Raw genomic sequence first — 25,899 nt, forward strand, 5'->3', positions numbered from 1 at the left:
CTCCTAATTGACCTGATATCCCTAGGTCAAATCGTATTTAGCGCATTTATTATTTGTGACAAGTGTTCTAAGTCATTCAACTATATTTTTCTTTCCTTTCAGTAGGTGCATGTGATTTTCTGACAGTCAATTTCATTTAGTACTTTATTGATAAATACATTCTTCTTATATTTCTATTTAAATTGGGTTGGTGCTAGGGTTTATTTAACATCACTCACTAGGGTTTATTAGGGTTTATTTTACGACAATTTGTGGTATAAAGAGTTCCTTCTGCATAATGTCTCTCAAATCTGATCCGAGCTGAATATACCCAGTAAAGTGCATTCATCAAGAATAACAAACATACGTCCATCACAACCTAGAATTTTGGTCAAGTTGAGCAAACTGCTGCCGCAGAACCCTTCTCATAACCTTATTTGTTGCTGTTCTTGGAAGAGATGAGAGAGGCAAGACCCGAGAAACCTACGCAATTGAGTATAAAAGTTAGCAAGTCTGCAAAAAAGTGGCCAATGTTTTGACACAAAGAGCAACCGTGTGCGGAGCAAACATCAATACCCTAAACAAAGGATTTAGTTTTTTCTGCACTGCTGAATTGAAAGATATCTTCAACTGATTTAAGTCTGCCTTCGTGTTATCTGAATCCTTGAATACAACAGCAATTACCAACTGCTCAGGTCCTCCTCCAGGAGGTGGCACCCCAATAGCAGCTGTCTCAAGGACGTTGTTATTGACTCCATTACAGATGCCTTCTATTTCAACAGAACTCACCTGCCCAAACCGAAGGGAATTGGTTGGAGCAGACTACACATATAATTGCATTAACAGAGTCTGAAAAAACATCAAGTACAATATTGACTAGATCTCCAATATATATCCTGTAACGCACATGTGGGTCAAGCATCATTATTTCTAGAGAGAGAGAGAGAGAAAAAAAATCACTCATGCAGATAGGTGAGCACCATAGTTAGAAAAACCAATTTGATTACTTTAAAAGCAACCCATTCTTTGTAAAAACAGTAATTTAGATGTAAACATAACCCAGAGAAAGAAAAGGAAAAAAAAACAGTATTTTAACCAAAAACAGGCTCAACAAAACACCACTATAGATTAGACAATCAAGTCATTTGAATACCATAACCAGAATGATCTTTCTAAAATAATGAACAAGCTGAAAGCAAGTCTTCATATTCGATTTCCATAACCATAACATTCAGATCATGCAGAAGTGAATGCTTGTATAATTTAACAAGAAACATGTGAAGTATAGTTCTGGAGACAAATGTAATGTGAGCGTCAGCTCGAATTCACTCCCTATCTATCTTGAGAACAAAATTGCAAAGAAAACAATGGCCCAGTTTGGCAATGTCTCTGGAGACAAACATATTTTTCTCAAAACCATTAACAACCAAATCAGAACACAAAATGCTTTTTAGAGAACTTTTCATACCTTCTTATAGGAATATGTTAACAAAACAGGTTAATTTTTGCAAGTGTAGGGGCTAACTTATTACTTTAAAAAAATAATTTTTTCTCATTAAAAGAATGGCTGTGTGGCAACCCTCAACGGAGAAGAGGGGTGGCCGCACAGCCAACCCAACCAGATAGGAGTGACTGTGAAGCCACCCCAACTAGATCAGAGTTCCCGCACAGCCATGCCTTTCCTACACTGTGGTCACTCTTTTTAAATTTTATTTTTTTATTTTTTATTTTTTTTCTTTTTCCTTTTTATGAGTAGCAAGTCAACTCTACATCTGCTTGTGTTTACTCGAAATAAGGTGTATTAACATTTTCTCAAATTTGGACACCATTAAAAAAACACTTCTTACCCACCAAAAAACACTCCTCACATTATATCACATCAAAACACTTTTTCAAACCAAAAACAAAATACACTTTTCAAAGCATTATCAAACATATCTAGTAACTTTTAAAAATTTCTCTATCAGAGGCATGATGCACTTGTCCTGCACACTTTCTGAGTTAATCAATGTGTATTGTTTTCCCAAGTATCCAAATAAGTGTCAAATTAGAGTTTGTTTGGCAAATGGTTGTAATTGTGGAATATTTGTTTGAATAGTAGTAAAAAGTGACTGATGTGATATAAAGTATAAAAAAGTTTGGAATTGTTTTATAGAAAAGTGAAAAAGTTTTGTTTTGTAGTGAATTTTTTTATTTGGATAATAATAAAAAATTATTGATGTGATATAAGAAGTGAAAAAAAAAGAATTTTTTTATTTGAATTTTTTGGGAAAAGTGAAAAAATAGAGGGGGAGTGAGAATTGTTTGCCAAACAACCTCTTAAATATGACAATGGAGTTGCACAGGTAAGAGGATCATATTACACTGGGCACAATGCATACCTTGATACCTCCAAGATTCATTGTATCATCTGCCCGACCATGCGCATGATAGTATCCTCTAGAAGTACGCTCAAATACATCCCCATGCCTCCGCAGAACCTGCATTAGGAAACTCAACTGCAAAATTCAAGAAGCCAGACACCAAAGTATTATAACAATAGATACGAATTCACTTACCCTTCCTTTCCAGAAGGGCATTCCCTTAAAGTAGACATCATGGTGGTCAGCATTCAGCAGTGTATTAGAAGCCCCAAACATGAGGGGATAAAGTGCCAATTCACCATTCCCCGGTACATTCTCTGGCTATAGTAGAAGAAAATGAAAAAATCATTCTAAGTACCTTATATAAAATATGTTAAGAAAGAGGGATAAATTATCATATAAATTAGTCAAGTTGATTTTCAAATGAAATGTTAGGCAAATCTCAATGAGAAGCCACTTGAAGGGTTGAAAGTCAATGTCAGGCAATTGCAATTATAATATTAGCTTGCATATACATAATTTATTAAAGAAATTCATCAAGACAACTATAGCCAGATTAACCTTTCTTTCCCTAATAATATATTCACCAAAGTAAGGTTATTTGGTTCTTACAATGGGGTAACCATCGTTGCCAAGGATAAATAAACGGCAACCCATAGCTGGTGTGCTAAAAGCAGCCAATGATTGAGCCTGCAACAATGAGCCACTAACAAATCCACCGCCAATCTCCGTACCACCACAAATTTCAATGATAGGCTTGTAGTTAGCTCTCCCCATCAGCCATAGGTATTCATCAACATTAGATGTCTCACCAGTGGATCCAAAGCAGCTGCCAGATTTCAAAATAATATAACACTTGAAACAGCCAAATTGGATGAAAAATCCATAGTTGACATACATCCTACTTTCAATCAGATGAAATACACATTTGGACTATAAATGGGACTATGTCTAATAATTTTGGAATCTTTGAGTATAAATGGGAGTATGTCTAATAATTCCATGGAGATAAAGGAGCATATAGTAAGTTATTATAACAAACTTTACACCGAGCATAATACTTGGAGGCCAAGGGTGGATGGGCTTTCTTTTTCATCCATTGATGTGGAGGAGGGTACTTGGTTATAACAAGAGTTTGAGGAGCAGTAGGTGTGGGAGGTGGTGCGAAACTCGAATGGTGATAAGGCGCTAGGACCGGATGGGTTGACAATGGCTTTCTTTCCTAAGTGTTGCAGTGTTTTCGGAATTCCATAGTCGACGCCAGTTTGAGAAGAGTTTTAATGCAACTTTTGTTTCCCTGATTCCAAAGAAACCAGAAGTTGTGGATGTAAAGGATTTCAGGCCGATTAGTTTGGCAGGAGAGGTCTATAAAATCATATCTAAGGTACTCGCTAACAGGTTCAAATTAGTATTGGGCAAGATTATTTCCAGTCCTCAAAATGCTTTCATTGGAAATCAGCAAATTTTGGATTCAGTTCTTATAGCAAATGAATGCTTCAATAGTCGAATTAGGTTGGGGGAGTCTAGGTTGTTGTGCAAGTTAGACTTAGAGAGGGCTTATGATCATGTTAATTGGGAGTTCTTGCTTTACTTGCTTCAGCGGTGTTGTTTTGGGGAGAAATGGAGGGATTGGATAGAATTTTGTATATCTACAATAAGATTTTCCATCTTGGTGAATGGATCTCCGTTTGATTTTTTTCCGAGTTCTTGTGGACTAAGGCAAGGGGATCCACTTTCACCATTATTGTTTGTGGTGGTTATGGAGGCATTGAGACGGATGTTGAATGTGACAATGAACCAGGGATTATTGACAGGGTTGAGCATCAATTTAGGAAAAGGGTAAATGTCTAATAAATCCCTGAGTTAACGCGCGATTTGAAATCAGTCCCTCACTCTTTGAAATCAAATTTTGTTGCTTAGGTTTTTCGCAGATTTTAAAAGAGCCCTTCCGTGATTTTTTTGTCCATTTATTTGACACCTGTTAACCTTAGACTTTTTCCACTTCACCCTTAAGATAATATTTTAAAAAAATCTGTGAGCTCATTCTCGACCTTAATCACTAAATTGCGAGTAGTGGGTTTTTGCCTTAAGAGAGACAACAACGAGCCTGCAATGTACACCAAGATGAAAGCAGGTTGGTCTCCTTTGAAGGAGATAGTTCAGAAAATGAAGGAGATGAGCAAAAAGGCTTTCTTAGTTAAGGAGAAGCCATTGAGGGAGAGAGTACCAGCTGCACCGCCACCAACAAGAACGCTCTCTTGTTTTGGCCTTTTTCTTATTTTCTGGTATCTTTCCTTTTCATTTTACAGTTGCAAATGGCCTTGTAGATAGAAAGCAGATAGAAAGTAGAAAGTAGAGAAGATGGAAGAAGCCCATGCTTTGAAATTATTTTCTGTATTGCATCCAGCATTTTTAAACTTGAAAGTGTTTTACAGAATAGGCATTATTTGTGAAAATGTAGCTGCCAAATGAAATCAGTGTCTTTTCTTGTATATAATTTCCATGGCGAGGCTTGCAAGAATTGGATTATCAAGAGGAAGTTTTAAATGTCATTTACATGATGGATACTGTGATTTACAGCAGGTCACTTTAAATGTCATTTACAAAATTCCTTTCCTGAGTTGATTGCCTTTAGGTACAAAATTTCCTCAGTTAGATTGATCGTGATTCAACTACAAATCTCCAATCTGTTGATTGAGCCACATAAGGTAAGTCTACATCATATATTGTTGAAAATCTGTACAATAGCTGCATAAGGTAAGTCTACATTATATTGCTGAAAGTCTACACAAGAAACAGGGGCTAATAGAGGAGACAGTTTCTTATCTCACATTTGTGCAGTTGATGTATTTTTCGATGTTTTATGTACGTATGAAGCTAAGATTTTCCGTAGTACATGTTTGAATATTGCTCTATATGGACAAATATATATGTTGTTCATGATCAAGAGAACGGGTACTAGCTCAAAAATATATATAAAAAAATAAGAGAGAGAGAGAAGTAAGTACGATAATGAATACAGTTTGACAAACCTAACTCAAGCTTAAGGGTTCAAGCTCATGTCTGATTCAATTAAGTAAGATGTAAATATAAATGGTGATTCGACTTTTAGACACATTCAAGTATGAGTCATACTGATGAAGTACTGCGATGGTGGTGAGGCGTAAGGAAAACCAAAGTTGTTATAGTCCAACATATTTCCTTTAGTTGAGTGACTAAATGTTTTAAATGACTGTAGTAGTTGTAGCAGCTGAAGCTGCATTCTCTCACCCTTCCACAGCTCTCTCCCTTTGTATTTGTTTATTTATTATTTTCTTTTCCCTTATCCTGCATTCTCACTCATCTCCTTCCTTTTGTCAATCATCTCCTTCAAAGGAGACCAACCTGCTTTAATATCGGTGTACCTTAAGGCACGAACCCAGTCCTCGTATTTGTACGATGCAGGTCGAGAATGAGCTAATAGAGGTTTTAAAATATTACTTTAAGGGTGAAATGGAAAAATTGACATGTCGTTAATGGACGTTGAATAAATGGACCGAAAAATCATGGAAGGGCTCTTTTCAAATCCGCCAAAAACTTAAGTTGCAAAATTTGATTTTTAAACAGGGACTGATTTCAAATCATACGTTGACTCAGAGATTTATTAGACATTTACCCTTGGAAAAATCAGAAATTGTCCCCATAGGTGAGGTGGAAGTTGACAATTTGGCACACATCATTGGGTGTCGAGTAGAGTCTCTACCAATGACTTATTTGGGTTTGCCCTTGGGAGTATCTTATAAAGCTACTTCTATTTGGAATGGAGTTATTGAGAAAGTGGAACGTCAGTTAACTGGTTGGAAGAAATTATATTTGTCTACGGATGGTCGGCTGACTCTAATTAAAAGTACTCTCTCCAACATTCCTACGTATTATTTGTTATTGTTCCCTTGGCTCTTAGACTTGAGAGACTTCAAAGGGATTTCTTATGGAGTGACATTGGGGATGAGGTAAAATTTCATTCAGTAAACTAGCACAAAATTTGTACTCCAATAAAGGTAGGTGGTTTAGGAGTTCAAAATTTGATTCAATTTAATCGAGCTTTATTGGAGAAGTGGATGTGGAGGTATGCTTTGGAGCAGGAGGCTTTTTGGAGATCGGTAATTGAAGTTAAGTATGAGAGTTTGAAGGATGGATGGTGTTCAACAGAGGTTGTGGGGACTTATAGTGTGAGTCTGGAAATATATTAGAAGGGGCTAGGATACTTTTTACAAGTTTGTGTGCTTTGAGGTGGGGGATGGGTATATCGTACGGTTTTGGCATGATCTATGGTGCGAAGATAGTCCATTGAAGCTTTGTTATTCAACTTTGTTCAGCATTGCTCAATATAAAGACGCATGGGTGGTAGATAATTTGTCTGCGTTAGATGGAGTTACACACTAGAATGTTGCCTTTATGCGCCTTGCACAGGATTGGGAGGTGGAGATGATCCTTTCTTTTTATGAGCGGTTGTATTCTCATCGAATTCAGCATGGAGTGGTTGACAGGTTAATTTAGAGCCTCTCTAAGAGGGTGCACTTTGCGTAGGTGAAATATCGTGGTGGTTGAGTGGTGCTGTATGTGCAAGAAACGTGGAGAATCCATTAAACCACCTACTTCACTATGATGTTGCACAAGATATATTGAGCTATTTTCTTATTTTGTTTGAGGTGGAGTGAGTTATGCCGTAACGGGTGCTGGATTTGTTAAGTAGTTGGGGCAATTCGTTGGGACGTGGTCAAGTTAAACAGATTTGGAAGCAGGTTCATTTATGTGTAATGTGGGATCTTTGGCATGAGAGGAATGCTCGTCACTTTGAAGATGTAGAAACGCCGGTGTTGGAGTTGCATCGAAATGTGCTTAATACTTTATTTTTATGGGTCTCAGCTCATCATAGCCCAAGTCGTGTTACTTCTGTAGAGTTTTTAAATTCATGCTCTTTTGTTTCCTCCTTTTATAGGTACTTTTGCATACTTCATGTGTATTAGTGTTGCGCCCCTCTGAGCTTTTTTAATGATATGACATTATTTATTAAAAAAAAAAATACACATTTGGACACACCCGCATGTTACTTTAACAAGATGAAGTATGACTTACACCTACCGGATGGCAGACCAATCATATCCAGCCGTACAATTTGTACTTTTCCATGCCCGAACAATACTTGGGATCACACCAAGCATAGTAACTTTAGCATCCTGGACACATTGAGAGTATTTCCGTTGAAGAAAAAATTTGAAAAAATAAAATCCTAAAAACTCCAGAAATAAAACATGTCACAAAAATGTCAGGAATCTCTACATATGGTGCAATGAATGCTACTTCAACATCCTAGGTGTAACTTAAATTTCCTTTCGCAGTCCTCATGCAATTAGTTTTTGATTTTTTGGAGAAGTCAAAAGAAGCAGTTTTTACGTACAAAAGTAGGAAAAATTGAAGGTATATACAATATAGACAGTTAAGACTAAGGAGTGGTAAAAGTTGCCTCTCTTACAACCCTTAATAGCTTGGTGCAGCATTCACATCTTGCTAACCCTGCCCTGGATAACAACAACACCCCCCCCCCCCCCCCCCCAATTACTCGTCATACTTGACAAATACAGATTCATTGAGTTAGATCCATCCCATTTATGGAGTGTTCTTAATATTTATTCTACCTTTAACTTATTAATGATTTGTGCTTCAATGGATTGGGGGCCAGTCAATAAGTACTCATTTGGAATTCACTTTTTTTTTTCTTTTTTTCTTTCTGTAGTAAATTTACCCAACACCCATGGGGACTCAAAACACCTACCTGACACAGCACAGGCTTATGGGAGTGGAGATACCATTTGGCCCAAAGGTGAATATTTGGTATTCATGATCATGGTCAGGTGAAGATCTAGTTAATATATGCTCAATTAAGTAATTTAAGGGTATAAGAACAACTACTATTACACCAGGAGGTTCACACGCACATCATGACAATGGGAAACAATTTTTTTTATTTTTTTTATACGTAATGTCAATTCATTAATAAAGTATAGAGGGGCGCAATCCTAATACACAAGGAGTATACAAGAGAACCCTTAATATGAAAGAACAAAAAATAAATTTAAAAAATTTGCATAAGTAAAAACACTCAAGCTATGATGAGCTGCTATCCAAATATATAACTTTTTAAGTAAACGCTTTCGTATCTCCAACACCGATACCTCTACATATTCAAAGTGCTGCACATTCCTCACCTGCAAAAGACACCGCATTAAACACAATGGAACTAACCGCCAAACTTCCTTAGCTGGACCACACCCAAACGAAGCGCCCCAGCTAGTCAATAATTCCAGCATCCTTCGCGACATAACCCACTCTACCCCAAATAAAGTAGGAATGTAACTCCAGAGATCGCGAACAACTTCGCAATGAAGTAACAAATGTTCAATGGATTTCCCACTCTTTTTACACATACAGCACCACTCAATCACCACGACATTCTTTTTTCGCAGATTGGCATGCGTCAAAATTTTACCTAACACTGTTGTCCATACAAAAAATGGCACCCTCGCCAGAGCCCTTTCATGCCAAATACTCTTCCGAGGAAATTAAGGGTCATCTTGTCTATTTAACACTTCATAAAAGGATATCACTTCAAATAGACCCTTTTTGGAGAGGCTCCAAAATAACCTATCATCCTCTCAATGTCGAACCGGAATAGAATAAAGCCCCGTGAAGAAAAGAGAGTACCATCTCCACCTCCCAATCCTGGACTAATCGCGTAAAGATGACATTCCACTGAGTAACTCCATTTTGAACAACCAAATTATCTGCCACCCTCGCATCTTTACTCCTAGCAATACTCAACAATACTGGAAAACATAGCTTTAATGATCAATCCCCACACCACAAGTCATGCCAAAAACTTACATGCGACCCAACTCCAACTTCAAACCAAACAAATTTGTGAAACTTATCCCACCCCCTGCTAATATGTTTCCACACGCCCACTTCAATAGCACCCAAAACCTCTTTAGAACACCAACCACCCCTTAGACAAATTTGACTTCAATCACCAATCTCCATAAAGTCTCTCTCTCCCTACCATTCCTCCACAACCATTTTCCCAGGAGAACTCGATTAAACTGGATAAAATTGTGAACTCTCAACCCACCTGATTTTAATAGAGTACATGATAGAACTAGGATAATTAGGCTGTTAAACCATGCTCTATAGCTGAACATTCATTGAATATATATAGGAGAATTACAAGAGTTCAGAATAGACTAAGACTCCTATACAAACTGAACCTAGGACTCTTTAACTCTCATCTATTTAGCATACAATTAGAATTGGGACTCTAGCTTAGAACTAGGACTCCAAATGAGACCAGATGAGATAGACTTCTTATCAACAACCTTCAAATAGAGTTGTGCTGCACAAGACTCATACTTGGAATTAGAGTCTTGTGTTGTAGTTGCATTAATATCCTCCCTCAAGATCAACAGGGGGAGATCGCACGTTGAGCTTGTAACAAAAGTTATGAAACTTGGTGGAAACAAGTGGCTTAGTAAAAACATTAGCAATCTGATCCAAACTGGGAACAAACCAAATACCAAGGATTTATCAGCAACTCGGTCACGAACAAAATGAAAGTCGATCTCCACATGTTTCGTACGTGCATGAAAGACTAGATTGACCGACATGTAGGTGGCTCCAATATTGTCACACCAAAGTATTGGTGGAGTAGAATGTCCAATCCCTAGTTCTTGAAGAAGTGCACGAATCCAAAGAAGTTTTGGTGTGGTATTTGCAACGGCTTTATATTCAGCCTCAATGGATGATCTTGAAACAATCGGTTGTTTACGTGAGCTCCAAGAGATTAAATTAGAACCAAGGTAAACACAATAGGCACCTGTAGAGCGGCGATCATCTGAACATCCGGCCCAGTCAGCATTGGAGTATGCTTGTAAGGTATTATTAGAGTTGCAATGAAGAAGAAAACCATGAGAAATTGTATGCTTCAAGTACCGAAGTATTCTTTTAACAGCTTCCCAATGTGGCTTGAGCAGACGACGCATGAATTGACACACACGGTTGACTGCATAACTTAGGTCAGGCTGAGTGAGACAGAGATACTGTAATGCACCAACCGTACTACGATAGAGAGATGGGTCTTCCATTCGATCACTTGTGAATGCCGAGAGAGCTGAGGAAGAAGCCATTGGAGAGGTGATAGGTTTTGCTTCATGCATATTAGTCTTCTTCAAAGGATCCAAGATATAACATTGCTGAGAAAGCAGCAGACCAGAATCTAGCTTTAGGACTTAAACAACAAGAAAATGATGGAGATCACCTAAGTCTTTGACAGCAAAATCTGCACTTAGAAGCTGTAAAAGTTCGGTAATAGCAGCTGGATCTGAGGCTGTGATGATTATATCGTCAACATAAATAAGAAGATACATGGTGATTGTCTTGGTGCGATAAAGAAAAAGGGAAGTATCCGCTTTTGAACCCACAAAGCCGAGTTGAAGTAGCTTGTCACTAAGTCTTGAAAACCAGGCTCTTGGGCCTGTTTGAGGCCGTAAATGGCCTTTTCGAGTCTGCACACATGGTTAGGAAAACTAGGATGAACAAAACCTAGTGGTTGCACCATATAAACATCTTCAGAAAGAAAACCATGGAGAAACGCGTTCTGGATGTCAATTTGCTTCATGGGCCAGCCAGCAGAGTAGGCTAGAGATAGGACTGTCTGGACTGTTGTAGGCTTCACAACTGGGCTATAAGTCTCGCCATAATCCACCTCGGCCTGTTGATGAAACCCTTTTGCTACAAGGGAAGGAACAAGTGACCAAGTCTGATTTTGGAGAAGAGCATTGAACTCTATTTGCATAGCAGTGCGCCATTCTGGAATATGGATAGCATTAGAGTAGCATGTTGGTTCAAGAGGTTCTGAAGTAGATGCTGCCACTAAAGCTTGAGAAATAGGATACCGAATTCTACCATCCGTGAGTTGGCGTTGCTTGACAATATTGTTCAGTGACCTAGTTCTCATAGGATGTATCCGAGTACGAGGTGGATCTGCATAGGAACTGGAACAAGGCATGCTGGAAACTACAGGGGAATTAGGTGAGGGACCAGGAGTGAACAGGAGGAGAAGTTAATCTAGAAGGAGGATCTGGTGGAATTATAGTTGAAGAAGGAGGAGGAGGAAATAAAAGGGGAGGAAGAACAGTGGGATGAGTTGATTGAGGAGACTCAGGAATAGGAGAGACAGTGGCAAAAGGGAACCTGTTTTAATCGAAGATGACATCTCTAGAGATGTACATTCAGTCGGATTCAAGATTGAGACATGTATAGCGTTTGTGATGTTGGCTATACCCAAGAAAGACACATTCCTTTGATCGAGGAGAAAATTTATGAGAATTGTAAGGACAGAGATTTGGATAACAAGCACACCCGAAGATTTTTAGGAAGGTGTAGTGTGAAAAAGTTTTTCAAAGGGGGATTTATGTTGTAACAAAGGAGTTGGCATGCAATTGATTAGGTAGCATGATGTAAGACAAGCTTCATCCCATAATTTTTGGGGAAGATTACTATCAGTGAGCAATGCCAACATGGTGTCAATGAGATGTCTATGTTTACGATCAACACATCCTTGTTGATGTGTGTGAGGACAAGAAAGGCGATAAGTAATACCAATGGATTGAAAGTGTTTATGAAGATTACGATACTCACCACCCCAGTTAGATTGATCACTAATGATTTTATGATTAAGTAATCATTCAACCATGACTTGAAATTGAAGAAAAGTTTGCATGACATCAGATTTTGCTTGAATAGGAAAAACCCATGTATATCTAGTGAAAACATCAATAAAAGACACAGAATACCGATTTCTATTGACTGAAATTTTTGGGGATGGTCCCCATACATCAGAATGAATTAATTGTAAAGGTTTACAAACTTTAGAAATTGAAGGATAGAATGGCAATTGATGTCCCTTTGCTTGAGCACATGCTGAGCAAAAAAAGAGATGCCTTATTGGAAATAACTGGAAGTTTAAACTAAGATAGGACACATTGAACAGTGCAAAAACCTGGATGACCTAAGCGCTTGTGCTAGGAGGCCGGAGTGGTGCATTCACCAACAAGAGCTTGATTTATTGACGATGAAGACGAACTAGAAGTAGAAGGAAGCAGTTGATAGAGACCATCTTTAAGGTGCCCATGATGGAGGAGGATCCCGGTTTGATTGTCCTTGATCAAAAAATAAGAAGAGTGAAATTCAAAGAAAACGGAGTTGTCAAGGGCAAATTTTCTAACAGATAGAAGGTTTTTACAAATGGAGGGAACATGAAGAAGTTGGTTTAAGATAAACTTACGACGAGGCAAAGGAAGAAGGGCAGTACCAGTATGAGAAATGTTCAAACCTGTTCCATCACCTATGCGGATTTGGTCCTGGCTGGGATACTCCTGTTGAGCTAAGTTGAGGTTCTAGAGTTGACTGGTAAGATGGTGAGTGGCACCGGTATCAGGATACCAGATTTCTTCGGCTGGCAGCATTGGAGTGGAGTAATATCCTAGTGGAGTGGACTGCTGGTACTGCTTGGGAGGATCCTGTTGGTAATAACAACGAATGGCTGTGTGATCTGGTTTGCCACAAATTTGATAGGGAGGCCGAGTGGATGAAGCTGCATCTGGGGAGAAGTAGGAGCCGCGGCCTCGGTTGCTGGAGAAAGACCCACGTCCTGGAGTGGAGTAATATCCTTGTGCAGTGGACTGCTGGTACTGCTTGGGAGGATCCTGTCGGTAATAACAACGAATGGCTGTGTCATCTGGTTTGCCACAAATTTGATAGGGAGGCCGAGTGGATGAAGCTGCATCTGGGGAGAAGTAGGAGCTGCGGCCTCGGTTGCTGGAGAAAGACCCACGTCCGCAGTTGTAAGGGCGGCCACCACGGTCACAGAAACCTTGACCCCGAGAAGGGGAATTGCGGGTGGTGAAGTTCGCAGCAGGTGGATGAACATCAATGGCTGGAAGTTGCTGTTCCAGGCGCATCTCATGGGCGAAGAAGTGACCGTAGAGTTCGTCAATGGACAAGGGATCGACTCTGGTTGTGACAGACGTCACAAAGGGATCATATTCTGACCCGAGGCCTTTGAGGAGAAAAGAAACACTCTCAAAATCATTGAGAGGCTGACCAGCGGCTGCAAGGGTGTCACTTAACGTCTTGATAGTCTAGAAGTACTCGGTGATCGAGTTGGAGCCATTTTTGACAGTTGCAAGCTTGAAGAAAATTTGCATGACTCGAGCACGAGCTTGAGAAGCAAACATGGTGAGGAATGTGTTCCAAAGAGAAGCGGCCGAGGCACATCCAACAGCATGGACGACATATGGCTCGGACAGTGTAGAAATAAGTATACTCAGGATCATCTAATCCCATGGGCTCCAGGCAAGGAAGTCAAGGTTGACTATGGTTGCAGGGGCGCCGACAGTTGTGTTGGGATTAGGAATAGTCTGATAGGCGTCTTGGCCTTTGATATATGCGAGAATCTAGGTTTTCCAGGCATTGAAGTTGCCTTTGGAAAGCTTAATACTAAGGTTATGATTCATATTTGGGACGATGAAGACAATAGTTGGCTGGATTGGTGGTGGGTGAGGGTGTGAAGTATTGGAGGCTGCCGAGGTTGCCGAGGCAGAGAGGACTCGGAGTTAGAATGGCCATGGATCACGACGTTGGTTGGTGATAGGGCTCTGATACCATGATAGAACTAGGATAATTAGGCTGTTAAACCGTGCTCTATAGCTGGGCATTCATTGAATATATATATATATATATATATATATATATATATATAGGAGAATTACAAGAGTTCAGAATAGACAAAGACTCCTATACAGACTAAACCTAGGACTCTTTAACTCTCATCTATTTAGCATACAATTAGACTTAGGACTCTAGCTTAGAACTAGAACTACGCATGAGACCAGATGAGATAGACTTATTATCAACAACCTTCGAATAGAGTTGTGCCGCACAAGACTCATACATGGAATTAGAGTCTTGTGTTGTAGTTGCATTAATAGTACAAATCCAGTTCCAATTCACTAAATGGAATTTTACCTCATCACCAATGCCACCCCATAAAAAATCTCTTTGAAGTTTATCAAGTCAATTAGCCACGCCCACTGGAATAGGGAAAAACGACAAGTAACACGTAGGAAGGTTGGAAATAGTACTTTGACGAAGAGATAGCCAACAACCCTTCCACAACAACAACCCTTCCACAAATACATCCGCTTCCATCCAGCTAATCGCCTTTCCAATTTCTCAATAACACCATTCCAAATAGAAGTTGCCTTATAAGAAGCACCCAACGGCAAACCCAAGTTTGTCATAGGCAAAGAAGTGACTTGACATCTAAGGAGTTAGCCAAACCTTCGACATCCTCCACCTCACCGATAGGAGCAATTTTTTATTTTCCTAAGTTGATCCTCAACCCTGAAGCTGCCTCAAAGCATAAGAAGATATAGCGCAGATGTCGAATTTGTTCTGCTTGCACACCACAAAAAAATAGCATGTCATCGGCAAACAATAAATGATTCACAACTAAGGCATCATTATCCCTGGACCCCATTGAAAACCTTGTCAAGAAACCCTGATCCATTATTGCAATCAACATCCGGCTCAATGCCTCCATAACCCACAAGAGCTATTAAAAAAGCCAGACGGGGTTCCATCACAAGAATTGAAAATTTCACCGTAGAAATACAAAATTCTATCCAAGCCCTCCATTTCTCCCCAAAACCATAACGCTACAGCAAATAGAGCAAGAACTCCCAATTAACATGATCATATGCCTTTTTTAGATCCAGCTTGCACAGCATCCCAGATTCCCCCAATCGAAGTTGACCATCCAAGCATTCATTAGCAATAAGCACTAAATCCAGAATTTGTCAACCTCCAATAAAAGCATTCTGTGCGTTGGAGATAATCTTGCCCAATACTGACTTAAACGTGTTCGTGAGAACCTTGGAAATAGTCTTACACACCTCCCCCACCAAACTAATAGGGCGAAAATCTTTCACATCAAACAGCACCAGTCTTCTTTGGAATCAGAGAAACAAAAGTAGCATTAAGACTCTTCTCAAACTGGCCTCTATTATGGAATTCTACAAACACAGCCATAAGATTCTTTTTCAATATTTCCTAACACTTTTGAAAAAAAGCCATTGTGAAGCAGTCCGGGCGCGGTGCCTCATCTCCATTCAAATCCCTTACCACATACCACACCTCCTCCTCAAACTCTCTTTTCTAACCAAATACTCTCATCCGCATCAATGGATAGAAAGATAGACCATCCACCCTTGGCCTCCAAGGACACTGCTCAAAATACAATTTGTTGTAAAAATGTACTATATGCTCCTTTATCTCCAAAGGATTCTTAGACATTGCACCATTTATATTCAAAGAGTCCACATGATTGAATTTACAATGTGAATTGGCCACCTAGTGAAAAAATTGCGTTTTGTCCCCCTCCTTCAGCCACAAAGCTCGTGATTTATGTCTCCAGTTCATTTCCTCAAAAAGGAGAGTTTTCTCCAGCTCTCTCGACATATCTCTCTTTCTAACCCTTTCCTCATCCTCTAAGCAACGACACTATTCATTAAATCCAGCTCTCGAATACCCTCCAATATTTCATTCTTTTTCTTCCCTACATCACCTAACACTTCCTCATTCCATTTCTTCAAATCCGCCTTCAAAGCTTTCAACTTATTAGCCAAAACGTAACATGGTAATCCATAAAACTCATAGGATATCCACCAAGTTTTAACCTGATCAACAAAACCATCAAATTTCAACCACATGTTTTCAAATTTAAAATATCTGCTCCCTCCTCTAGGCGCCCCACAATCCAACAGCAAAGGAAATTGATCTCACAGAAGTCTTTTGGCAATCTCCTCTGTGTCACTTCTAGAAAATGTTTGTTACGGGCCTCCGTAACAAATGATGAAAAATAAACAATAATGATAAATTTTGGTAGGATAATTCGAGGAATTCTAAGCCTCCTAATTTTATGGTAGTTCGAGGAACCCTAAACCTCTTAAAACGACTACTAGAGTTGAATCATAAACTTCTCATATTTTTATTAATCAATTCTCACGTTTAAATAGAAGATTACATAGTAAGAATAGAAATAACATAAATTGCAAATCTAATTCTAATGGGAGACAAATCCCTTATTTTCATACTGGAGATATTGCTTTATGAGCAAGTTTCCTTATTTTCCTAATAGGGATAATAAATATATTATTCGCCTAAAGGGACAATACGACTCTTACCTTATCTAACAAGAGTTATGGCTTATGACCAAAACCCTAATTCTAATTGGGCTATCTTTTCACTGGGTTGTAGACCCGTAATACTCCTTTACCCTTAAAATGACCTTGTCCTCAAGGTCCTAGAATTACTTCCCAAATAGTTGCGGACATGGAGTATCATATCACTGGAAGAAGGCAAAAAACAAAAAACGAATTGCAAGCTGGCCCATCACGTTGACTTGCATTTGTAGACTCCACGTGGTTCCTGTAACCTGTTCCTTTCCCCTCCATTATTTTGTTTCCTTGCTTTTGTTGAAACTTATCTGCCGCTTCTCGACTTCTTTCTCCACAATTTTTTTTTTTAATTTTTAATTTTTAATTTTTTATTATTTTTAATTTTTTGTTTTAGACAAACAAAGAAAGCAAACTTCTTTTTCTTCTTTCTAAAGAACCAGAAAACTCGGAACATTGGCGACTGAGAGTTGGACATGAGCTCCAACTAGGTGATAACTGATGCGGGGGCGCTTGAGGATCTGCAGAGGCGGTGATTTGAGTTGCATTTGAGATGGAGGTTCGGTGATTTGTACCTGGGGTAGTGAAACGTGAGCCATTTGGTCCATGGCCGCTGCTGAAAGGTCAACGATGGAAGCTGTTTGCGGAAGGGTAGACATTGGGTAGTTGATGGCGGATGAGGTCAGAAAGGGTGGCTGAGTTGGTGGAGGGAAGGTAGCGGTTGAGAGTAAGTTCTATGGTGGGTATTGGGCAACGGTGTGGCGAACAGATGTGGTTAGTGACGGTTTTGAGGGCTTGCAATGGTGGGTATGGTGATTTGGGTTTTCTGTAGAGTGGTGGTGAGTTTTGGGTCCTTGCACGATATCGGGGCTGTGGTTTCTTTAGTTGGTTATTTTTCTAGGAGATTTTCTATTGGTGAAGATGAGAGTGATATTACCTGCATGCGATGTGCCTCAATGTCATCTCTCCATTGCTTGAAAAATTGTCATGCCCATGCGTTAAAGCCCTTGGATTTGTTCCTTGAAGAGCTTTCCTTACCCACCCGGTTGTCTCCATGAGAATTCTGGGATCGGTTGAACATCGACGCCATCCTCTCTTCCATATGTTGGGGAATTTGGTCCTCCATGGTACTCAATGTATTCAACACCTTTTCCATGCGATCCAGTCGTTGCTCTGTCATGTCGTGGTTTGGCTCTAATACCAAGTTATTACGGGCCTCCGTAACAAAGGATGAAAAATAAACAAGAACGATAAATTTTGGTAGGATAACTTGAGGAATCCTGGGCGTCCTAATTTTAGGGTAGTTCGAGGAACCCTAAACCTCCTAAAACAACTACTAGAGTTAAATCATAAACTTCTCATATTTTTATTAATCAATTCTCACGTTTAAATAGAAGATTAAATAGTAAGAATAGAAATAACGTAAATAGCAAATCTAATTCTAATGGGAGACAAATCCCTTATTTTCATATTGGAGATATTGCTTTATGAGCAAGTCTCTTTATTTTCCTAATAGGGATAATAAATCTATTATTTTCCTAAAGGGACAATATGACTCTTACCTTATCTAACAAGAGTTATGACTTATGACCACAACCCTAATTCCAATTGGGCTATCTTTTCACCGGGTTGTAGACCCGTAACAATGTTCTTCCCACTCCGGAGAAATTAAGAATCTATCAATTCTAGACCATGTTTGATCTTCTTGATTATTCGACCAAGTAAACTGACCACCTTCAAGCGGAAGATCCATCAAGCTCTGCATGAATATGAATTTTGAAAACTCCTCCATTGCTGCAGAATAGTCGAAAACACCTAACCTCTCGCTTGGAAATCGAACCACATTAAAGTCTCCTCCAATGCACCAAGGCATCTCCCACCAACTCATCAGCCAAGCTAATTCATCCCACAGCTCCCTCCTATCCACTTCATCATTCGGACCGTAAACCCACCCCCCCTCCCCCCCACCCCGCCCACCCAAACGCCCATACAAAATTATCATTAGTATTGCATAGAGAACAAGCAACTATATATCTTCCCACATACTCCTAAACCTTCTGCACCACCCGTCTATCCCACATTAACAAAATCTCACCCAACGAACCACTTGCTCCCATGTAGCACCAATCCACATATTGGCAGCCCCAAAGACTCCACACCACCTCCCTGGAGATAATTGACATCTTCGTCTCCAAACAAACATACAATATCCGCCTTCCAATCCCTTAGAAGCCCTCTAATCCTCGATCTCTTATTAAGCTCATTTACCCTCTGACATTCCACAATAAGAATTTTGGCTTCATAAAAAATGAGATGAGCCCCTTCCCCTATCTCGGCCTCTTAGAGATTCTACCCCCTTCTTCTCATATTTAAGGGACCAAGCCAACCTATTTAACTCCCACTAACCTTTTGCCCCTAGTGTAGATGGAATAGAAGTCGTATTCTCCACCATTGATTGCTCTCAAGTAGCTTCAATCTCCTCCAATAATGCCAACATTTTATCCTCATAACTTCCAACAAGATAACCCTACTACGTGATAACAACCCTCGACTCTTTCAACCACCCACCTAGGTGACACCTAGGTGTATGCCCATTTCCCACATCCACTGCCAGGGGTGTGATTAAGATTGGGTTGTGATGAGCATTGAATATTGCACATTCAAGCTCCTTAACTCGCATATATTAGCCTCCTAATTTCATTGTGATATGATGCTTTGCATTGTTTTTATGTTAACAGTACTCTTAGGAACTAAGGGAAAAACACAAGTAATCTTCCGAACTTAAAAGGTAAAATCCAGCATTCTGCAAAGCAAATGGCTCGAGCAGATATTACCTGGGCTCAAGCGCATCACCCAACTTAATGAGCTCGAGCGCGTTACCCAAAATGCTCGAGCGTGACCAGCACATCAGGAAGCTTGAGCACAGACCTCAATCCACATCCTAGGCTCGAGCGCAATTGCAAACTAAAAGAGTTGACAACAAGACATCAAATTCACTTCAGAGTTGTTTTTTTATTTCTATTTGGATTCTATGGTTTGATATGTACAAATTCGTGAGGATTTCACTTGTCCTCTATATAAATACCCTAGACTTGTCCAGATGAGGTGGGATCAGATTAGTTTACATTAAAGAATAGAAATCAGTAGGATTAGAGGCTAGGGTTTTGGAGAAAAAAGTGGAGAATTTCCAGCAGCGATTTGGGATGGATTTCTCTCCGACAAAGATGAATTACAGCGTCTCTATGAGCGGCTAAATCTTCCGTATGGTATTGATGTAGCCATTTCCAAGTCGTAATGGTGTAATTATGTTCTCTTAAGAATTTTATGAACACAAATATTGATTGTTTAATCTTGCTATTGTTTCTAATGCTTATATTAGATTTTGATAAATCTTTTATCATGTCTTAGAAAGTTATTTATCTTGATTGAACTCAACGTTCATATTTTCTATGATTATGTGAACAATGGTTTTACAACGGTTATAATGGCCATGAAATCAAGAAGGTTTGACAGGTCATGCCTAGGAAGAATAAACTGCTTTACACCGTAATTAGTTTAATTTTGGTAAATCTATCTATGCTTGCAAAAAGATGAGTTATGCTTATTCATTGATTATGTGTAAACTAATTAAGATATTTGATAGCCCATGCATAAGAAGGATAAATTGTTCTACACCCTAGTTTAGGTAAAGCATTCATACCTTGCCGAAAATGATCTATGCTTATTTCTTAATAAAAGAATTTTCTTGACGACATCGTTGGGTGCTTGACACACACATACGAGTCATATTATTCATGTACGTGAAATTCTCATGTTAAATGCAATTTACCATTATGATGAGGTTAGAGGTGAGATCAATCCCCTATATTTCTCCTTACTACTTTACACTTTCTATTTTACTTTAGTAATAATTGCTATAAACCAATCAACTCCTCTAAATTATATTACAATTAATCTTGGCAAACTTAACGATACAAAACCTATAATCCTTGAGGTTCAATACCCTCATATAGACCCTATCTTACAAGGATTTGTTTTATTGCGAGTGGTTTTTATTATTGGTACACTCCACATCACATCAAGTCGCTCCCCTCCAAATCCTCCCTTATTTTATCTTCTTCATACTGTAATAGAAGGTCTTCAGGTAGATACTCCTACGAGTCCAAAGAATACCGATACAAGACTCCCACGTCCTCTCCCACCTCACCCTTGGATGTAGACCCAATCTTCATTCTGCCACCAATGCTCTCTCGGAAAATGCTCCCCCCATAATTCCCCACTTAAATGACTTCTCCAGTGTCGCCTCCCACCTTGACTTCTACCAACAGACTATTGACCATATTGACTTGCGGGACTCCTCCATCATCAACCAAATTGTCTTCTGCAATCTTCTCATCGACAATCTCTGAACCAGACCCAAAAGTTTCCATCACAGTAATCGATGTAGAACACCTGGAGAGCAGTGGAGCTTGCGACAGTCCTCCACCAGCTTCCAACAACTCTTGGGCTGGCTACTCTTTGCCAATTGAGGGTAGCCGAACTATGCCCAATGGCCTTTGAGGGTTGTCGACCACCCCCAAGGCCTTTGGGATGGTTTAGCCACCCTCAGCCAGACGGCCGAACCACCTCCATAGCCCCTTGTTGATTCGGCCACACCCGGAGGTCGATTTTAGGGAGGCCAGACCGCCCCCCAAAGCCCCTGGGGTGGTTGAACCACTCCGAATCAATTTTTTTTTTTTTTTTTTTTAAAAAAAAAAAAGAGTTTTTATTTGAGGATAAAATTGTAATTTAAAAGGGCTCTGTGGGAAAAATGATCGTGATTTGTATGGACTAATCATTTTGTTAAAAAGGCATACATAGGGATTACAAGCTCATTTTGAGGTCAAACACAAGGACGGATGTAGCAATTTTTCTTTTTCTTTTACCTCGTTATCGTAATTATATATTTCAAAGTTATGATCATAGGCATGCTCATGATGTTAGTTGCACTTCTCTAGACTGTTGTAGTATGAGTTGATTGTCGTATTATAACACTTGACATACTCAATGTTTTTGGTAACATACGGTGACAAGTAGTAGAAGTACAAAAATCCACAGAAAAGAAAAAAGGACGAGAAATAGTGTATTAACTACAAAGATGTTCACCTGAACAAACTTGGCAAATCCAGAACCAAGGGGAGATCCATTATACAAAGCCATGGAAGCCCCATTTAACAATGAAGCATATATTAGCCAAGGACCCATCATCCACCCAAGATTAGTGGGCCAAGCGACAATATCACCTTTATGGATATCCATGTGGCACCATGCATCTGCAGCAGCTTTGAAAGGAGTTGCATTGGTCCATGGAATAGCCTTTGGCTCCCCTGCATCAGGAAATAACTGCTATATGACCTGTTGCCAGAATTGAAGGCAGTGAAAATGTAGTACGTTATGGAATTGAATCAATCCTCCCCCAAATTTTGCTTAATTGGTAGCAATGTGCTCTCTCATGCTTTAAGGAAAAAAAAAAAACTCTAGTTACCTGTTTCTGCAGCTTGACACCAAACTTTGCATCCATTCTAGATTTACTACTTGGAAAAGAAGATATTCAAATGGGAGGTCCAATTGAAAATTTCAATGGTAAAAGGTTCATGATCAATAATTCTTTAGGCTGGAAGCATATTTCCATGCATGTTCATTTTTGCAATTGGATTATTTTTTTTTTTTATAAGTAATTTCAAATTCATCAATAAAGCGCAGAGGAGCGCAACCCTAATACACGGGAAGTATACAAGAGCGCCTCTAAAAGGGAGGAATAGGTATAAATTTAGAAAGTCTACAAAAGTAAAAACACCTAGGTGGCAAAGACGGGACACTAACCAAAGAAATAGCGTGTTAAGCACACGCTTCCTTTTTTTTGATAAGTAATTTAAAATTCAATAAAAAAGCGCAGAGGGGCGCAACCCTAATACACGGGAAGTATACAAGAGAGCCCCTAAACAGGAGGAACAACTAATAAATTAAGAAAGTCTACAAAAGTAGAAACACCTAGGTGTCAAAGATGGGGAGCTATCCATAGATATAGCGTGTTAAGAAGACGCTTCCTTAAAACTACCATTACAGTCTCGACATCTTCAAAAAGCCTCGCATTCCGCTCCCTCCAAATGCTCCACTAAACACAGTGAGGAACTAAACGCCAAACATTTTTTGCTAGGCCATGCCCTCGAAAAGCACCCCAAGTAGTCAACAAACCCATCACCGATTGTGGCATGACCCATTCAACTCCAAATAAAGAAAACACAAAACTCCAAAGCTCACGGGCGGTGTCGCAATGAAGTAACAGATGATCAATAGACTCCCCTTTCTTTTTACACATACAACACCACTCAATAACCACAATATTCCTCTTTCGTAGATTGTCATGAGTCAAAATTTTTCCTAAAGCTGCAGTCCATACAAAGAACGCCACCCTTGTCGGAGCCTTAGCACACCATATCTTCTTCCACGGGAATGATGGACCTTCTTTCCGACTAAGTGCTTCATAATATGACCTTACTTCAAAATAGCTCCTTGACGAGAGGTTCCAAACTAACTTGTCACCCTCTCCTTGTCGAATCGGAGTGGAGTACAACCGCTCGAAGAAAGAGAGCACCATCTCCAACTTCCAGTCCTGTAATTGCCGCATAAAGAGAACATTCCAATGAATATTGCCATTATGAACAGCCATATTATCTACCACCATAGCCGCTTTGTTCCTCACAAGACTATACAGAACTGGAAAACAAAGCTTCAAAGAAATCTCCCCACACCACCGATCATGCCAGAAACTGATATATGATCCATCCCCTACCACAAACCGAACATAATTACAGAACTTCTCCCACCCTTTCCTAATATATTTCCAAACCCCTACTCCATAGGAACCCGACACCTCAATAGAGCACCACCCACCCTTTAGGCTCCCAAATTTGGCGTCAATCACCAAACGCCATAGAGCCTCTCTCTCCCTACCATATCTCCACAACCATTTACCTAAAAGAGCTTGGTTAAACAGGGAAAGATTGTGAACTCCCAACCCACCTGAATGCAACGGAGTACAAATCCTGTTCCATTTCACTAAATGAAATTTGGCCTCATCCCCTATGCCACCCCATAGGAAATCCCTCTGGATTTTTTCAAGACGATTAGCCACCCTCAAAGGAATAGGGAACAGCGACAAGAGATACGTGGGAATATTGGACAGCGTGCTCTTAATAAGAGTCAACCGACCGCCCTTTGACAAATACATACGCTTCCAACCAGCCAGTTTCCTTTCCATTTTCTCAATCACCCCTTTCCAAGTAAGAACGGACTTGTAAGAGGCACCCAAAGGCATACCCAAATATGTCATAGGTAGCGATCCAACCCTACAACCCATAAGTTGGGCCAACCCTTCAATATCCTCCACCTCACCAATAGGAACAATTTCTGACTTTCTTAAATTAATCCTTAATCCCGAAACTGCCTCAAAACAAAGGAAAATGCACCTCAGATGTCGAATCTGTTCTTCTTGCGCTCCACAAAAAATCAACGTATCATCAGCAAACAATAAATGATTCACTACTATTGCCTCTGACTCACTATGTCCCACAGTAAAGCCTGTCATCGAACCCTGCTCCATCGCAGCAGCCAACATCCGACTCAAAGCCTCCATAACCACCACAAATAATAAAGGCGACAGAGGATCACCTTGTCGCAACCCGCGAGAACTAGTAAAGAAACCCGTCGGAGTTCCATTGACAAGGATGGAGAATCTCACCATAGAGATACAAAAACGAATCCAAGCTCTCCATTTCTCCCCAAAGCCACAACGTTGTAATAAGTAGAGTAAGAAGTCCCAATTCACATGATCATAGGCCTTTTCCAGATCCAGCTTACACAACAACCCAGACTCCCCTGAACGGATTTGACTATCCACACATTCATTAGCAATAAGCACTGAATCCAAGATTTGTCGACCACCAATGAACGCATTTTGGGTGTTTGAAATAATCTTACCCAACACTGATTTAAACCTGTTCGCAAGGACTTTGGAAATAATCTTGTAAATTCCCCCAATAAGACTGATAGGCCGAAAATCACTCACATCCACAGCATCATTCTTCTTTGGAATCAGAGAGACAAGTAGCATTAAAACTCTTTTCAAACTTGCCTCAAGAGTGAAAATCTGCAAAAACAGCCATAATGTCATGCTTTAAGATATCCCAACACTTCTGAAAAAAAGCCATAGTGAAACCGTCGGGGCCCGGAGCCTTATCTCCATTGAAATCTCTGATGACCTCCCACACCTCCTTCTCCTCAAACCCTCTCTCTATCCAGCTACTCTCATCTTCATCAATTGAAAGAAAAGAAAGGCCCTCTACCCTTGGCCGCCAAGAAGAATTCTCAACATACAAGTTTTTGTAAAATTGAACTATATGCTCCTGAATTTCCTTTGGGTCTTTGGAGATTTCATCATCTATACTTATAGAATCCACTTGATTAAATTTGCGACGCGAGTTGGCCATCCTGTGAAAAAATTTTGTGTTCTTGTCCCCCTCCTTCAACCACAAAGCTCTGGATTTCTGTCTCCAAATTATTTCCTCACACAGAAGAGTTTTCTCCAGCTCTCTAGACATATCTATCTTGCGAACCTTCTCTTCCTCCTCTAGGCCTCGGCCTTCATCAACTGCATCCAGCTCACAAATGCCCTCCAATAATTCCTTCTTCTTCTTCCCTATATCACCAAACACTTCAGCATTCCATTTCTTCAAGTCCGTCTTCAAAGCCTTCAGTTTAAACGCCAAAATGTGACTTGGAGAACCCGAACACTCATAAGACAACCACCACTTATTGATTTGCTCAACAAAGCCCTCATAATTCAGCCACATGTTCTCAAATTTAAAAGACCTTTTTCCTCCTCTTGGTGCCCCACAATCCAAAAACAAAGGGAAGTGATCGGACAGAAGTCTTGGAAGCCTCCTTTGGACTACTTCGGGATAGTGTTCCTCCCACTCCACAGAAATTAAGAATCTATCAATTCTAGACCATGTGTGGTTATTCGACCATGTAAATTGGCCATCTTGAAGAGGTAGATCCACCAAGTTCTGCATGAAGATGAAGTCTGAAAATTCTTCCATAGCAGCTGAGAAACTGGCCATGCCCGACCTCTCACTCGGAAAACGAACAACATTAAAATCTCCCCCAATACACCACGGCACCTCCCAACA

General features: G+C 39.8%; 1 protein-coding gene across 1 annotated transcript in view; it reads right to left on the bottom strand.

Annotated features, from left to right (window-relative positions):
• Positions 1-248: 248 nt before the first annotated feature.
• The window catches only part of LOC133867123 (probable acyl-activating enzyme 17, peroxisomal), a 42,930-nt gene continuing 17,279 nt past the window's right edge, over positions 249-25,899 (bottom strand). Inside the window, exons 8-14 of the mRNA XM_062303813.1 lie at positions 21,815-22,035; positions 7,464-7,558; positions 2,955-3,171; positions 2,538-2,663; positions 2,361-2,459; positions 556-768; positions 249-462 (exon numbers count right to left, since the gene is read on the bottom strand). Of these exons, the coding sequence (XP_062159797.1) occupies positions 352-462; positions 556-768; positions 2,361-2,459; positions 2,538-2,663; positions 2,955-3,171; positions 7,464-7,558; positions 21,815-22,035 (1,082 nt within the window). The 3' untranslated portion in view covers positions 249-351. The remainder of the gene's footprint in view (positions 463-555; positions 769-2,360; positions 2,460-2,537; positions 2,664-2,954; positions 3,172-7,463; positions 7,559-21,814; positions 22,036-25,899) is intronic.

Source organism: Alnus glutinosa, chromosome 4, assembly GCF_958979055.1.
Source record: "Alnus glutinosa chromosome 4, dhAlnGlut1.1, whole genome shotgun sequence".
Classification (NCBI taxonomy): Eukaryota; Viridiplantae; Streptophyta; class Magnoliopsida; order Fagales; family Betulaceae; genus Alnus; species Alnus glutinosa.